This window comes from Poecile atricapillus, chromosome 14 (assembly GCF_030490865.1).
Source record: "Poecile atricapillus isolate bPoeAtr1 chromosome 14, bPoeAtr1.hap1, whole genome shotgun sequence".
Classification (NCBI taxonomy): domain Eukaryota; kingdom Metazoa; phylum Chordata; class Aves; order Passeriformes; family Paridae; genus Poecile; species Poecile atricapillus.
The window spans coordinates 9,737,115-9,754,320 of NC_081262.1; the positions used below are offsets into that span (position 1 = coordinate 9,737,115).

Sequence of the window (17,206 nt, forward strand, 5' to 3'; positions counted from 1 at the left end):
CGCGCCTTCTGGCTGATCCCGCCCACCAGAGCAAACCCCGCCCACCGGGCGTAAGCCACGCCCTTGTCTCCTCCCGCTCGGCCCCGCCCATCAGAGACAGGCCCCGCCCCTCCCAGCGCCGCCAGGAGAAAGCCGCCGGGGCCCCGGAGCTGCCCCGCCCCGCCTGGATCCGACCCCGCCCCCGCGGGAAGCCCCGCCCGGGGCGCGCGCCGGGGACCGAGGGTTCCCCTTCCGGAGCGGCCGCCGCCCCCCCGCCCGCCGGGTTCGCTTCCGGCGCCGTCCGGGGTCCGTTCCTGCCGCCGCCGCCGAGCGCGGCGCGGGGCCCATGGAGCCGCGGCCGTGAGGCGCCCCCGGCCCGGGCCCGCTGTGGGAGCCGGGCGGAGGCCGGAGCCGGGTGCCGCCGGAGCCGGAGGAGATGGACAAACTGACCATCATCTCAGGATGCCTCTTCCTGGCTGCCGACATCTTCGCCATCGCCAGCCTGGCGAACCCGGACTGGATCAACACCGGCGAGTCCGCGGGTGAGGGCGGCCGGCGGCGGGACCCGCCGGCGGAGTGCGGCAGGTGGCCGGGAGAGGGCTCCGGCAGCGCCCTGGGGTCTCGGGGGCGAGCGGGCTGCGGGGCCCGGGGCGGTGGTGGGGCCGGCGTGAGGCGCCGAAGGGAAGCCAGCCTGGGGTCTGCTGGCCGCGGGGCTGAAGAGCGGCTGGGCCGGCTCCCGGGGGCTCCCGGGCTGCTCCCCCGGGGCGGCGGCGAGTGAGGCGGCCAGGGAGAGCTGGTGGGACCCCAGCCCCGGGCAGAGCCCGCGGCGGTGCCTCCCGGCCGCCTCGGCCGAGCCCGATCTCCCGAGGGGTCCTGCAAAGCCCCCGAACCCGCTCTGGTTCTGGGAAACTGAGGGCCAGGGCAGTATCCCTGCCTGGGCTTCCCAGGTGCCATCACCCTGGACAGGGAATTGAGATCTGTCTCTTCTTAGTTTGCAGCAGGTTTGGAGTCTATCGTACTACGCTGATATTTCGTTTGTTGTGGAGAAGTTCTTGCTTTCCTTCATCGTCTTTTGTTCCCTTAGATTATTTCCTGCATGCTGATTTTTATCAGCTTTCAAGCCGAGATCCCGTGTGTTTTTTATTTTAGAGTGTGACATTGTTTTCTTTAAAAGAAAAAGGATTTGGGCATCTGTCTTTTTACTTATGATGTAATTATCTATGAACAATTTGTTTCAGTCTGTTGATAAAGACCTGCATGTTCTGATCAGTGGAGCAGGGAAAGAGAACAGGAGGAGGGCAGCTCTTTGATCTCATGTCCCAGAGGAACCCAAAGCTCCCTGTCAGGAAAGGAAACCATCCTTACTGCAAACAGATTAACTTAACCACTTTGACCGGTCACAGGACCCGAGGGAACACCATGAAGCTGTGTCAGGGGAGGTTAAGTTGGGTATCAGAGGGTGATCAGGCACTGACCAGGCTCCCCAGGGCAGTGGTTACAGCATTAAGCCTGTGTGTGTTCAAGAAGTGTTTGGACAATACTGTCAGGCACATGATGTGATTTTTGGGGCTGTCCTGTGCAGAACCAGGACTTGGACTTGATGATCTCTCTAGGTCCCTTTCAGCTCAAGAGATTCTGTGACTTCTCCTAAACTTTATCATTTCCAAGCAAAGCACAGGTTAGTACAGAGAAAAGTGGTCTGACTGTAAAGACTTTTTTCATAAATTCTTGCAGAGGGTTTGAAAAATTTTCTTCATCTGGCCTGCATCTTCCAAGCTTAATATTTAATGCATGTGAACGGTTGAACTGGTTCAAATTGTGTTATATTTCCTTTATTCTAATTAAGTAGAGTATTAAAAACTGTTTGGCATTAGTCACCATACTCTGACCAGACTGTACTTATGGCTTATTTGATTTGCTTCTAATTACCTGGTCTAGAACCTGGACTTTCCAGAGGAAAGGAACGAGTCCCTTCCCAAAGTGCAGCCTTCAGGAACTCCCTGGGTGACTTCACCATTCCTCCTGTAGCTAATTGTGATGATTTTCCTGCCTATGGCTAGATAAAATAGTTGGTTCTTTCCTCTTACAATTCCACCTAACAGCAGTGCTGCAGTAATGAGCCCTTCTTCAGGGGCTTAAAGTAAAATAAAATAGTATTCATTTCAAATATTTAAGTATGTCTTTCTAAAGTCCTGCCTCACGTTAGCAGATCTTGTGCAATGTGTAGGATGTTGGATTCTCTCTGCATGTATAGAAAGGAGATAACAAAAACTATTCTGAAAAAAAGTGCTCATGGAAAAACCAGTCCTTTGGGAACTAAGCACAGTCCATTATGTTCTTTGTAAAGAAAAATGTTTTAGATCCCTTGTGACACAAAAATTGTTTCCTAAAATATTTTAAGCAGCAAATTTTCTTAGTTACTTAGTGCATGATTACTTAAGAATCATCTGCCACTTCTGAGGTGCAACTAACAGTTTTACTTTTAATTAGGCTGGCAAACATGAAATCTGTATGGATTTTTCTGAAGGACTTCACCAGTCAAAGAATGTTTTGACAGACCTAAGCCTTTTTTTTTTTTCCTTTGCTCTATTTTGAAGCCAAACAAATTGTTGTCATGATAAAACCATAAAGGAGAGCTAGCAGCCACCCTCAATGACTCTTTCGTAGATTTTTATTGATACAGAATTCAATGCATTATTATAAGAGTTGTGCTTACAAGCAATACAAATGTGTATTTCTGCTGTAATACAAATCTGCTGAAATACAAATCTGTATTTCTTCTGAAATGAGCTGTTTGTCCAAACTGTAAAGAAAGGAAGTGTAGAGATTCCCACTGAACCAAGGATTTCCTATAGTATTGAATTTTAAGGTGAATGCTTTTGTGAGTGCCATTCATTACCCACTGACTGCTGGGGAGAGATATGGCACAGGAGTGCACAGCCCTGATGGTAAAACCTGTCCCAGCTGCTGGTGACATTCAGGGACTCTCAGCAGACTACTGTGCTTGGAGCACATCCAAGGCATCCAGCTTCCATATGTGCCACTAAGAAGCAGGTTTTCATGCGGAGCATCCTGTGCTCAGCTGGTGAAAGGAGCTAGTTGGCAAAAGAAAATATTTCTTCACTTTATCTCTGTGTTCTTGGGTTCATCTCCTGTGGGTATTATTCTAGATTCTGCTTGTCCAAGTCAGCCTAGTAGTGAGGAGGAAGGGGAGTAATAGAGTTTCTCTGCTTGGCTGCTGTCCTGGGGTTCTGAAAGGCAGCGTGGAACAGCCTGGTCCCCTCAATACTGCAGCTGTTTGAGGATGGCAGAGAGCAGAGGTCTTGGCAAACCTGGGAAGGCAGCGCTGCATTAGCTCATTCAGAGCTGTTAACAGCCACTGTTAAGGTTGGGAACCTGGGCTTATGTTTCAGGATGAGAAAAATCTGTTCTGATTTGGACACTAAACAATATGTACCTCTTACTCCAGAGATAGTGATGAGTTTGAGCTAAATTGGATAGCAAAATAAATCACTGGCTTTAATGCTTCTCTGAAAAATCTAGGTAGTTTCAATATTTTTTTAAATCAATATAGAAGGGCTGATTAGTCTCCTAAATCTTACTCTTAAAGATAAGTTTTTTAGTCATTTGAAAAATATTGGCTATAAAAATTTCTCCCCAGCAATTATTAGGAAAGGATTGCAGCTGAGTTTATTGAAGGTCTTAGATGCTTATCTGTCTTTAGGCCAGAGGAATTACACCTTTGTGAACATGGGTCCAAGTCTCTGCTGGGCACTTTTTCTTTAAGTAGTTTTGTAAGAATCACTCATTAACTTGGTTTCAGATATTTCACACGTCTTTAAGATGGTAAAGGAAAGATGAAAATTAAATGGATTTTTCTTACAGTGGGTTCTTAGTGAGGTTTTGTTATTCGTGCTGTGCAAGTACAGAACATTGATAACTCCAGTCTGGAAACCAGTGGCTGCTCAGTATTCTTGCACTGACTGCCTTTTCTTATCAAACTGACACTCTGTGAGAAATAAGGACAGAGTTGGCTTTAATTTAAACCAGTGCCTAAAGTGACACTGATTTCAGTAGGAAGGAATTTTACTCCTGTATCTCTACACTTCTGCAAAGAACTTTATAAGCTGATAGTTTTGTCTCCATATGTTCCTTTTTTTGTGTGGGAGGGTCTTTAATGATTTTGATATTTTGTCTTCGGTAGGGGAGGAAGGGGGATAGAAGCAGCTCTAGCTTCAGCTCTCAACTCTTTTATAGGAAAAAGAGTATGAATAGTATGCACAGTTGAAATTAGAGATGGTAAAAGCTGTACATGTGAGAGGGGTTGACAATTTGAAATGCTTTTATGGGATTTAGGATAGGTCAAGTAATTCAAGGGAATAATTTAATCAAGTAAAATCTCACTTCAGAAAGCTAAGCTATGAGTTTGTTTATGTGGCTTAGTCATCCTTTTCTATGTAGCATGATTGTTCATTTGATTCCAATTTACAGAACAACGTGCACCCTTTTTATAGCAGTCATTAATTTAACATGGATGTCAGGATTTAGGGGTGCTTAAGTGATGGGTAACTCCTAAAGCAAGGATATATCACATCCTATGCTGATCCATAGGTCACCAGGGAACACACAGTAGAATGTTATGGCCAGGCTACTCTGCATACGCCCAAAAGAGCTGACCTGGGCCATATTTGTGTTCAGCAGAGCTTCCAATTTCATCTTGCATCTATGACAAAAGGATCAAGGTCACTCGTGTTAGGAATTATACTTTTTATTTAAACTGCCTTCTGTATCTTGCTGTGCAGTAACAGTATGAGAATGAATTGTAAATCTAGAATATGACATTTATTTAAAATTGTCTGTTTACTACTTCTGCCTTTCGATGTATCTTTTAAAGTGTTATGCGTAGTTCTTGGGGTTTGCGCACTCAGTTGCATTTTTATTTGTGAAGGATGATTTCAGATGCAGGCTCCTACAGAAGAGCAGGCTCTGTGCAGCAGGCCATTCCTCCTGAGGCTGTTAACTCGCTGCTCCTGTGGAATAAGTTGTCTAGTACTTAGTGGAAAATTACTGATGTTCAGTGTTATTCCTCTGCATGTCATAGCTCTTCCTGAGGAATTTTGTTTCACAGTTTCAACAGGAACTGTAGCTTTGTTGGGATCAGCTTAATGAACTATCACAGGTAGTACAACCAAGCAGTGATTCCTGGCTCCTGCTGAGCTTGAGACCACTGAAATATTTTTCTCTTATTGGAGCACTGACTAACCACATGAAGGTGCTTAAATGAAACAGTACTTCTAAATAGAATAAAACAGATAAAGTAAATAAAGTATCCACAATTTAAAGATGGTGTAAACTTGAGTTCCAGCTGGCATTATTGTTCTAAATGAAGTTGTCTGCTCAAAAAGTAGCGATATGTAAAAGTCAGTATGGCATATTACCAGTGACTTCTGCCCTTTAGGGCCTGTGCTGAGAACCTGTTCATGTACAATGCTCCCCTGAGGACAAGTCGTGGTGTAGAGCAGCCATTGTGGTCTCCTCTGAAGGAGATAGTGTTGTTTCTGTGATGTGTGGATAGCTGGCTTTTCAAAAACTGTCTGTAAAAGAGTTCTGGTGGTCATTTTTTAAGCGCCTTGCAATATACTCAAGAAACACAGTATGCATCTCCCAGCTCTTCTCAGTAGAAAGTGATGGGACATGATAGGAAGCAATTCTACGATATTACTTTTTCCTAATGTTTTTTGTGCTATCATGTAGTGACTGTGACAGGAGAAGTTATTTGCCCTTTCATGAACCTGTTTGGATTGCATGCTGAGAATACAAAAAAAAGGAGGATGATACAGAGAATGAAGATTTATGTACCATCAGGTCCTAGAGGTGAGTGCTGAAAAGCAATCTCCAAAGCCATCTGAAACATCAGAGTGTTAAAATTAGATTCTAGGACATAATTTTCAGGAAAACACATTTCTTTGATGGATGTTCCTAGGTGTGTGAGGAAGGAGGGAAAGGTGGTGGTGGGTTGTGATGTGTTGCTGATCCCCACAGTGAGGGATGAGGACCTCCTGCCTCTAAGATGCAGGCCCTGCCAGCAGCACTTGCATTTCAGAGATGTTGCCAATGCCTTAAGAACAACAATACCAAACCCAAACAAGAACAAGATTCTGAACCCCATATAATCTGAATACTATAATGAGTGGCCTGTTAATGGGTCTGCCTAGACTGGGAGGGTCAGTGCCATCTTTAAAAGGAATATTTCCATTCCACTTTGTGTCTGTAGATGTCTTTCAAGTGGATGTAAAAATGTGACAAAGCAGAGTGTTTGAATTGTGCTTGGGTTCTGCAATCGACCAGGCCTTAAGGCACAAGAAAAATCAATAGAAAGGCATTGTTGTAATGAATTAATTTTGTGCTTACTCAACCACCCAGCATTTAAACATATGGAACTATTTTATGTGTAGGAAGAATCTCGTGAAAGAGAGCTGTGTCAGCCTGATTATTTGAGCCTGCCAGAGAAGACATGAGAGAGCCAATTGTTTTTGTCCATAGAGGAACTGATGTTTTACATCTGCTTTTTAACAAATACAAACTAATGCTGCTCCAGTTAGGTGCACATTTTGTTTTCTCTTTATCATGTGAAGGTACAAAACTGTCAGTTTGCCTTCCACCAAATCCTTTTGAATTCCTCACTCTCTAATTAGATTTAGGTAAGAAATACCTGATTATAGAGTATAGATCTGGGAGCCAGTAACTTTCAAATCTAGCATCTGGCATGGTTGACTTTGGATGTTGGCAAGTTATTTTGGAAGTACCCCAATTTCTTCCTCTGTAAAACAGAGGTGGTATCTTTATCACAGTAATTTCTATTAGCATTAGCAGCAAAGCTTTAATTTTTTTTTTAAATTTTTATTTTATATCACAGATTTACTTTATTAAACTGAGGGGAAAAAAATCACAGAATAACAGGCATTTCATTTGTCTTTTCTAGCAGTAGGTGCTTTGGATAAGGTACTTGAGTTTCAGATATTTGAAATAACCTTTTTATTTACTTACTAGCAGTGTGCACAGTTCCTACAGAACTTAATTCTATTCAGTGTGTACAGATACAGATTTGCTTTCTGTCCATCCTACTCAAGAAGTACATAAATGTAAAGCTGCTTTATACACAGATGGTTTGTCTGTGGGAAAGGTGCCTTGTTGAAATTTCAGCTTTGCCGCTTTAGGAAGTTACCTGAGTTTCCTCTGTTTTTTTCAAAATCAACTTAGATCTGATTTGAGGTGTGTTTATTACATTTGTTGCCACAAACTTACACCGAAATCAACACAAGAGTAACTTATATGTATGAGTCTTAAAAGTAAGGATTCAATAGTGTGTGCTGCAAAACAAAGATTTAAAATTGTCTGAAATAATAAAAAAAGAAATCCTGCTAATGGCTGGGGCTTATTAAAAACATTTGTATCATTTAGTTTCCATCCAGCACTTACATGTGAGCAGCATTATGTAAACTCCATTTGTACTTTTGCCAAAGCAAGGAAGATCAGTAGGTCAAACTTTTAAGCTTGACCTACTTTTTTTTTCATAGGAACTTCACAACAGCTCAACTCTTTCCCATTTATTTTCATGCAGTGCAGTGTGTAGGATTTTCATCTTAGGCAGGAGTTCTTCACTTCGTTCTTGAATCCTTTTCCAGCAGTGGTTGAGACCTTTGTATTTCAGAAGAATGTAACTGGAGTGACTCATGGATGAGGAAATATATTGAACTTCACAGAGAATAAATGCTGCTATCTATTTTAGAAGGAGATACAAAATGATGTTTGTAGTGTGGTGGAACAAATACAGTATGGAGGCTGTTTTATTCTTCTACAAAGTAATTTGGGAAACCTGTAACATTATTTAAATTTTTTAGTTCATGCAATTTTAAATTTAAAAATAAGTTTCTTATTACCTAGTTGTAAGTTATTATTGTTATTCAGAGTGCCTACAAATATAGTAATTAACAGAGTTTTTATTAGTAAGGGCTACATGCAGGAAAAAACGTTCTTTGATAATTTTGCAGCAATCCCCTTATGTATACTCCAGCTGCTTTGCTCAATTTCACTTTTCTTCCCTAAGCCTCTGACTGATGGAGATATACACAGAATTGACAAACTGGAGATATGGCCGAGAAGAGGATCTGTGCAGGGTACGTGACTGTTTTAAGGAGAAGGGAAACAAGCTAGACTGTCAAAGCACTCATATTGGCCTGATTCTGTAGGGAACTATATGGAATCAATGGTCATAGGTTATATCCCTTCTCAGTGGAAGCTTTTGGGTTCTTCCTATGATATATTTTATTTCCTGTCTGATGTATTGTCTTGTATACATATTTTAAATTTTGTAAGTACAGTTGATGACAAGAGTTTGGTCTCTCTTGGTACCCTGGGAAATGTCTGATTGTGATGGTTTGTCTGTGGGCTAATCCAGTAGCAAATACTTGCTGCTAAGAGTTTGAGGTTCAAAATTCACAGTGTGCGAAGAGCTTGGTTCCTGTCTTTGAGCAAAACTCAGTCTGTTACATCTGGGTCCTTGGGATGATATAAAATGCTCCCTTGTGAGGGCATCGAAAGCCTCCCAGCAATTCACTGCAGTATTCAAAGCCAGCACAGCACAGTGAAATAAGCAACAGTTGGCTGCTACCCAAAAACCTCATGGTAGCTGCAGTTTTATGCCATAAATTACAAAGCACTTTGGGGTCATTAAGGGTGACAGTCTCTCAAGGTATAGTGATTAATACCCCGCTTGGATGTTTAAGTACTGGTCCAGTTGAAGACAGTTCACATTAGGCCTTGAGCTTACTTGATGGTGAGCAATTCTTTGTGCCATTGTTTGCACACTGCATTAGGAGGACTGGGCTGTCTCTGTGCTTGGTACATCCAAGAATTTAATAATCAAATTACAATGATTATAGATTGTAAAGTCAGGTAAGTTATTTCTGTAGTGCTCATGGTGGAGCCAGCTTCCCAGTTTGTATTCTTGCAGTTCTTATTCCTGGGCTTTCCTTTCCTTTGCCCAGGTTGTTTTTGTGTGGTTTCCACTTCTCTTGCTGTGACTACTTTCTGCTGTTGTCAGCAATGTAATTTAGTTGTATTTTAAGGAATAGGTGTGGGATCAGAACAGGACAACTGATCATTCAGTGTACCTCAGAATTGCTTTGCTATGAATACTTCAGAAGGGCTGCTTTGAACCTAGATTCTTTGTACTTTTCTCAAATCGATGGCATATATACTAATTTCTGCAATAAAATCTTTGTATACACAGAAATTAGAGGGGTCCCGACTTTGTTGATAAGCAGGCCAAATGTACAAGTAAGGGGGAATGATTTTGTCTATGTGAGCATAATGTATCAGACATTAACAGCCTCTAATTGTAATGTCTTTATACTGAAGAAAAGTGAAGAAAACTCATAAAGGGTTGTCATGGGCTTCAAGTTTCCTGAAGGATGACTTTTGTAATAGTGGATGACTTGTTTGACTTGAAAATTTGTTTTGATATGTTTGGTTTTCTCTATACAAAATAGAAATACTCTAAATAGAGCATTAGGAGATATCTTTTCTTAATCATAGACAGTAATCTAACAGTATTCCCACGATCAGTGGAAGTGTCAGCTCCAGAACTGCAGCAGTGGAAGAATCTGATTTTCTTTCTTGTAGAGGAGAAAAGGCACTGCTGCTTCCTCTGTGCCTGTTGATGTGAGGAGCATTGTAGGCGTTTCATGCTGTGGGGGAAGAGAAGTCACAAGGGTGAAGAAAGAACTTTTTTATTTTCCTTAGGTTGAATTGCATTCTGAAACAAATTGTGCACCTAAATGCATGCGTTAATGGTGTGCTCTCCATCGTAGAAACTCGTGGGAAGAAGCATGTTTCACTTTGTTTTTAAACCCACACTTAATTCAATTTAAAAACTATGCAACAAGATTGTACAGGAAACCTGAAAAGATTGAAAGGCCAGGAATTTCTAATGTGGTCCCATGAATTCATTCAGTGGAATATTACTGGGTCACTCACCAATTTCAAGAAGTACCCTGAAGCTTAATACATGAAAAATGGTGAAATAAAGAGAGTAAAGGCCAGAAGTAGCAGTTGCTGTTTCACAAACAGAAGTCTGTTGACTTATGCCCAATGTAATCTGAAGTAAATGTTCTCTGTAAGTAGATGTTCAGCAAGATGAAGTTGGTAATAAGAACAGAGGATCTCTTGGTTGTTTATATAAAATATAAAATTAGAGTGAATTTGTTTCAGAATGTCAATATAACAACTGTATAAACATCTGTTAACAGATATGTTCTTTGGAGCACTGTATAACATTTGGTTGCTTTTTAACAGCAGTCCTACATGCTCAGAAAGGACTGAGCCTTGCTGTTTCAAAAAAATCGTATTTTACTTCAGTGAAGTGCAAATTTAACTGTTCAGGAATGGTCTGTCTTCTCTTATACTAGTTAAAAGTTAAAAGAGAACTCTCCAGACTCTTAACAGTCTATTTATGTAGATGCCAATTTGTGATAAGGAAGAAAGTGTTATCACCACACAGACAGCACCTGTTAATTGCCTAAATAATTCAGGCTTAAATTATGCAAGCTTCTAAAACAAGGACGTGCCCTAGCAAAAGCAATAAGAAAATACATACTTCAGGATAAATCCTGAATATGCTTCCTGCATTCCTATTCTTCTTTGTTTTTAATGCTTTTGTTGTGATGTGAGCAGCAAATAAATGCCTAAATTTGAGAATTATTACTACAGAAGAAGGTTGGGGTTTAGTTTGGTTTATTTTCCAGTTTGCCTTTTATATTGTTGGGGACTTAGAATGCTAATTAGCCAGGAAACTGTGTGCCAGCAGTGCTGAAGGACAACTTGTGTGTAGTTAAGCTGTATCTCAGTCTGTCTTTCAGCACATGAAGTGTTACTTGTAGATAATAAAATGTTGGCCCTGTAGATAATCCCTATTTGAAGTGCAGTTTAACCTGTATTCCCAGTTGTTATAAGCATGTCATACACAGATTTGGCAACAGTTAAAAAGCAGAATAAAAATAATTAGGAATAAAAACTAGGGTTAAGTTTTATTTTACTTGAAATATTATTCTAGTGGCAATGAAATATGTTCTTTGGGAAAATATGTGCTGTTCTTCAGTTGATGAAAGTACCTTATGAATAAAGCAACACTAGCAAACAAAGACAGGATCTTGTATATCCCCACTGAGTACAGTGGTGGTAACCTGTGTATCCAAGGAAGGACTTGCAAGACCAGAAAGGTGCTTAATCTTTCCAGTTTTTCTAGTGGTTTTAATGGGAGATTACTTCTACCTGCAAACCTCCCTTCTCATGTCCTCATTGCTATAAATACAATCCTGTATCACATAATCAGTTATGTGATGTAAAGAAACTGCCACAATTCTTAGAACATTTGGTTAGGGGTTTGAATGTTTTGTTCTTTATTTAGCATAGTCTTTTGTACTTTCAGGTAATCTGGGCTGAAAATATTCTGTCAGTAGTGGACCAAGAGAAAGTTATGCTCTGGTGCAGGCAAACATTGAAGCACATCAGGTGTATTTAGGCTGAGTGTTTGCAGAACAGACACCGAAACTTTGCAGATGTGTTTCTAACCATGTAAGTGCCAAAATGCATTTCAACACTTCTCTTTTCACCTTCAACACTGGGTGATTCATGAGGCCATGGAAGAGCCAGATCAGTAGGTGTCCTTGGAAAATGTCTGATGCAAGCTGAGATCAGTGCAAAGCACAACAGTTATGTCTGACAGAGGAAGATGATCCTTATTCCTCATGAATTTAATTTCTTAAAATGCACAAGCAATCTTGAAGTCAGAGACAGGACCTGAATTTTCCCCCTACGCTGAATGCCTTTGTCACTACCTTAGAAAAACTGCTTGAAGCTGTAACCAGGAAGGTTGATACTTATTTTCTCTCCATGAATAAAAAGAGGGAGAACAATAGGGTACTTTAGTTGGTGTGGTTTGGGAATTTTGGTGTATCCATCCTGATCTGCTTGAGTATATCCAATAAGTTTGTAACACAGCTAACTTGGTGAAATTGTGCTTTTGGATTTGCAGGAGTTAAAAATGGAGGGCTCTGAAGCCCGGTTATTGCCAGCCTGTGAACAGACCATCTTATAAGACTCCTGTGTGGAGGGTGATCTACTGCACTGTGAGATCCAGAATCTCTGTGTTGTTCTGGTTGTGGTGTACCACGTGGCAAACCCTGGTGCTGCCATTACTGCCCCAGCCCAGCCACCTCATGTCGCTGGCTCCTTCTGGTGATGCAGCCTCAGAGACCTGCACATCACCCCTACAGTTGTAGGTGCTGGGCAGACCACTTCTGAGAAGGCTTGGGGTAGGGTCGTGTGGTGTATTGGATAAAAAGGTATCATTTTGCAGCTCTGACTGAAGCCAAATATAACTAACTGTTAAAAAGAACACAAGCTCATCAGATGTTAAATGGCGGAACAGCTGTGGGTGTCATAGCTTGTGGCTTTCAGCTGAACATATGGCGTAAAATGGTGTGGCTGACTCCAAAAATCACTTTTAAATATTGACACTGCCTTTGATCTTTCTTTTTTTAGGCAGTGAATTTTGTCAATTTCGAGTAGCTCTACTTTGGTTGGAGGAAAAATAGAAATAACTGGATTCCTTGTTTGTGTTTTAAACTAAATAAAACATTGCTTTCTTATTTTAGGACAGTTCTGGTTTTTTTGCAGGCCCTTACCACTTCAGAAACTGTAAAGATAGTCACTGACAAAACTGTTCCATTGTGAAAATGCTTACAGTGTTAGAAAATAAACAACCAGAAGGATGCAGCTTATTAGAGATCCTTTTAACCAACATTTAATTAATGCTGTCTTCTGAAGTAGGAATAAATACCTTCTTCTGAAGGAAAGAATACCTTCAGCACAGGCAGATTTCTTGGCTCTGATATGATATGTGAGAACACACAGACTTTGTTGTGTCAGGAGAATTGTTCCTGTGTTAGTGCCTGAGGGTAGCTCTTCAACAGTCTGGTGGTCCATCTAAAAAAAAAAATAAATAAATAAAAAAGAGGGGTTGGAAAATTAAAAAAACATTAAGTAAACTCAATACACAAGCAGCAGGGCATTGGAAGTTACTAGAATTCAGAAATAAACTCACTTTTTATTGGCCCAAATGTCTGCAATTTAGGCATCTCTTAGAGCTAATGTATCATAATGATTGTCATCTGTAGTAATAAACTTTTCTAATATGTGTAAGTCTTTCCCAATAGATGGCCCCTGATTTTTTTTCACTTTGGGAAAGGAAGAGGGAGGGAGAAGACTGTGGGTTTTATGGAGGGGGGATTTGGTTTGCATTAGGCATGATACAAGCACAGAATTGAAAAATTTTGAGGCAACTTGGCACCAGATGTTCTTCAGCAGCAAGACAGGCTTTTCTGTTAATATACCACAATTCTTTTGACATTGGGTTTAGACTTTAAAATTTTGCATTCTTCTCCTTAAAAGTCAGTAAGATTTCTAAGGAGTGCCAAAAATGGTACCTAATAAGTTCAGTTCTCTGAAAATTAGATTGTTAAATATAATAAAATGGGTAGGTTCCTCATAGCTGACATAAGCTGTGTTTGATGCCAGATATATTACCTCACCTGTATGAATATTTTTAAGAATACTTTGTTCCTGAAGCAAGTAAACATCCTTTACATCTGTAGAGCAAGAAGGATGATGCATTTCAAAGTTGGTTTGGAAGGAAGAGAGCATCAGATTTGAGAGAAGGGGATAAATGGAGTAGAAGAGAAATAACAGATTATATAACATACTCTTACAATAAGAACTCTTACAACAAGGACTCTTAAAACAAGGTTCTTAAAAGAGGCCCTCTAGATACAGCGGGGACTTGACAAGTAAATTTAGGTCTTTATTAAAAACTGACTTTTTAACATTGTATAAATATTTTTTAGCTGTTTGCTTCATACCGATAGAAATCCGGTGGGTGTATGAATTGATCTTGCATCTGGTCTTCTTCAAAGTGAGAAACTCCAAAGCTTTTTTCCCAGGGTTATGATACCTATTAGATGATTTGAGAGATAAACTGGAGTTGAAGGCCAAAAGCATAAGATTTGGCATACAAAAGCAGGAAAGATAATTTATAATCTGTTTGTTTTGAACTATTCTGTATTCTGTGCCTTTGCAGCTGATCCTCTCATTCTTTTCAGCCTTCCTGTAGATCATCCTTTAACATTCATAAATCTTATTTTAGTGAGTCTTGGTTTCCTGTTAATTTACTACCTGAACAATGTACTGGAACATCCGCAGTGAAAGAATCAATCTGTTCTGATACATCCTGAATACTGTACTTGCATGGTAACCTCAAAGTTATTTTAGCAGCATAAGTGCTAAAGAGCATCTGCTCAAACTACCTCCATTCCTTACAAAAGAAGTGATTCTTTTTGTAAGAACTGTACCAGACATTGTATTCTCATACTTGATTAGAGACTGGCAGTTGATCTTACATTATATTTTGATTCTTTTATATACTCTTTATACCTATCTAGGCATAACAGTGTGTTCTACAAAGACTGAAGCACAAATGTGGGAGACAAAGTGTTCAACTTGCTTGTACTTACTTAGTTGCAGTTAATTATGTGTCTGTGCTGTTTTAAAAAATTCTGATATGATGCTTTTTGAGGCTGTAAACTTTTAAAAATTGCTTTTAGTGGGTCAAGGTTGAAAATTGAGATGAGGACTATGATTTACGAGGCTGTAACTGTGAACAGTTGTAGATATAGAGCAATTTTGTGAGTTGTGCCTGTAGGACAGCCTGTGGGACCTGACATCCAGAGGCCCCATGATTCTGTTTGACTCTTACAACATGGGCCTTGCCATACAGGATCTGGTAGTTTTCCCCAGCATTGTTAATTCTTTCTTCCTCCTTGGATTTGCAAACCAGCAGGATGCTGTTATCTTTTTCCCCTTCACACCTGAGGTGGTGCTTGTCCTACAAAGGCATAACTTTTCCCCTAACCTTCTGCATTGCTTATTCTGAGCATGGCTAATCGCATAAGAGGGTACAGGGCCTGATTTCTAATGGAGTTTTGCACTGGAATAAGTAGAATGAACTGTATAGAGTACCTCCAGGACTGTGGTCGGGAATGATCAGTACTGTCAGCTCCCCGAGTTTTGGGAAAGGCAGGAGGGAGAGCTCTCTATTTCTAAGGAGCTACTACCTAGACTATAGAATTCATACAAATTTTACCCAAAACAAAATACATATAAATAAATCTAAAGAAGTCATTCTTTCTTCCCCCTTTGTATAGCAACATCACTTCAAGTGCCTGTTGCAGGAAAATAAATTCCATATGTAAGAATGGGAAACATCCCACTTCAACTGCCAAATTCCTTTGATGACTTTGAAAATTTTCTTCTTGGAAGTCCTTCCTTCTTGTTTCCTGTATGGGTAGGTGCATTGGAATTATTCTTTCCGTGCTGTGTTGTTTGTTCCTCTCAGAAATTCCTTGGCTATACTTTGCTCACATTGAAAGCAATCTTCTGTCAGAGAGCTTGGTTGCAGGCAAGGAGCAGCAAACATGTTAAAGGCAAGCTGGCCAATGCCAGCTTGAGGGTTATCCTTAACACTGATGCATAGAATTAGTCTGCCATGACCAAATCACAGTGTTTTCTTTAGATCTTTCAAGTTTCCACCTGGAATGGCAACAAGCTACAACTCTGCTCATTGCTGGAGCCTGTTCCTCTTAGGTAGACCTACACCTTTTCCCATTCAAGTTTAGAACAGAACTTACAAATTTTCCAAAACCAAGCTGTCCTTGTCTGTGGCCCAGTGAGAGTTACAGGGAATGGCTTAACTGAGCTGCCCTTGATTTCACATATGTCATTCCCTGGCATGTGACTGTTACCTAACCAGCAGCAATGAATGTTTTAGTGTGCCCAAATAACACAGCTCCATGTACTGTGCTCATTACTAAAACATAAAACTTATCAGTGTCTTTTCCACACTGGCAGTGCTCTAAGATTTATGTCACCAGCACCTCATTAAGAAACCTCTAAACTGTGCTTTTCACTTAGCAAAGATGGTTTAGCAAGTCCACAGTACACTAAAGAAAAGTCTCTCCTTTGAGCAGAAGCTGTCTGCCAGTCACAACTGGCATTTCCAGCAGCACCACCCCATCTCAGCAGGACAAGGAGGGAGAGAGAACAGGTGTCTCTCTGGGGGCAGTTACATGTTTTAGCCCCCTCACAAGGCATATTGGCCTGTAATACTTATTTAATGTTAGCATTCAGCATTTGCTAAGGATGTGGTTAATGTATGGGAGGTAGAAGTTAGGAAGCTGTTGTCAAGGAATATAAGGGGTTCAGATGCATTTAAACCCAAGGAATAGCATTTTGTCTAAAGTGATTGTAAAGACTAAACTCATTTTCAAGCTGGGACAGTAGGGGACTGCAGAGGAGGAGCAGGTACCTCAGGCTGAGCAAGAGCAGTTCTGAGGGTTTGTGCCTTGGATGTTCATGTGCCAGCATAGCTGCTGAGCTCTGGGACCTTCTAACATTTGAGCCCCACCTCATTCACTGCATCTTGCTTTCAGCATATTAGTTGTTTCTTGTGCCTCATGGCAGTGGCACCTCTCCTGTGTCCATCTGGCACACTTGATCCTGCATGTCTTGGCACTCAGATAACAGATGAACAGTGAACATCTGAGTGGCCATTATTATGCTGCTGCTTTCCAGCCGTGCTATCACTGTGCCACTTTTAATAATTCAGAAGTGATGTAGAGGAGGGGGAGTTAAAGGGCTGCAGCAATCTTTGTTTTTCTCTGTAGAGTGTGATTCCTCCTTGGTGGCTCTGTAGTTACCAGGGAAACAGGAGAGGGATGGCAGAGCACCGCGGGGCTGGAGTGGGACTTGGGGGTCGGCTCCCTGGCAGCTGCACATCTGCACCAGGGGGGAAAATGAGGGCTTGCTTTTCTTCAGTTTGGTGCCTTTCCCTGTCTTTTCCTCTATGGTTTTGTGAAACTTAATTGTTACCTACATGATGCTCCCCAGCGTTGGTGTATTTGTTGAAGAGCCTTTTTATCATTGATTCTAGTAAAAATATGCAGTGTCGAAAAGTGAGCATTACTGGTGGTTTGGAGGAGTTGGATGATCACAAAATCTTTCTCTGAAATTAACTGGAGCCCTGGTTATATACAGACTGTCACTACTGAGAGGT

General features: G+C 41.1%; 1 protein-coding gene across 4 annotated transcripts in view; it reads left to right on the forward strand.

The window, feature by feature from the left end:
- The first annotated feature begins 203 nt into the window (after positions 1-203).
- The window catches only part of MOSMO (modulator of smoothened), a 31,615-nt gene continuing 14,612 nt past the window's right edge, over positions 204-17,206 (forward strand). For 2 of the 4 annotated variants that reach the window (XM_058849937.1, XM_058849940.1), the window contains exons 1-2: positions 204-521; positions 5,734-5,853. In XM_058849937.1, coding sequence (XP_058705920.1) covers positions 416-521; positions 5,734-5,853 — 226 coding nt within the window. In that variant the 5' untranslated portion in view covers positions 204-415. Of the gene's footprint in view, positions 522-5,733; positions 5,854-8,086; positions 8,157-17,206 lie in introns of all 4 variants that reach the window. The other 2 variants (XM_058849939.1, XM_058849938.1) reach the window with 2 other exon arrangements.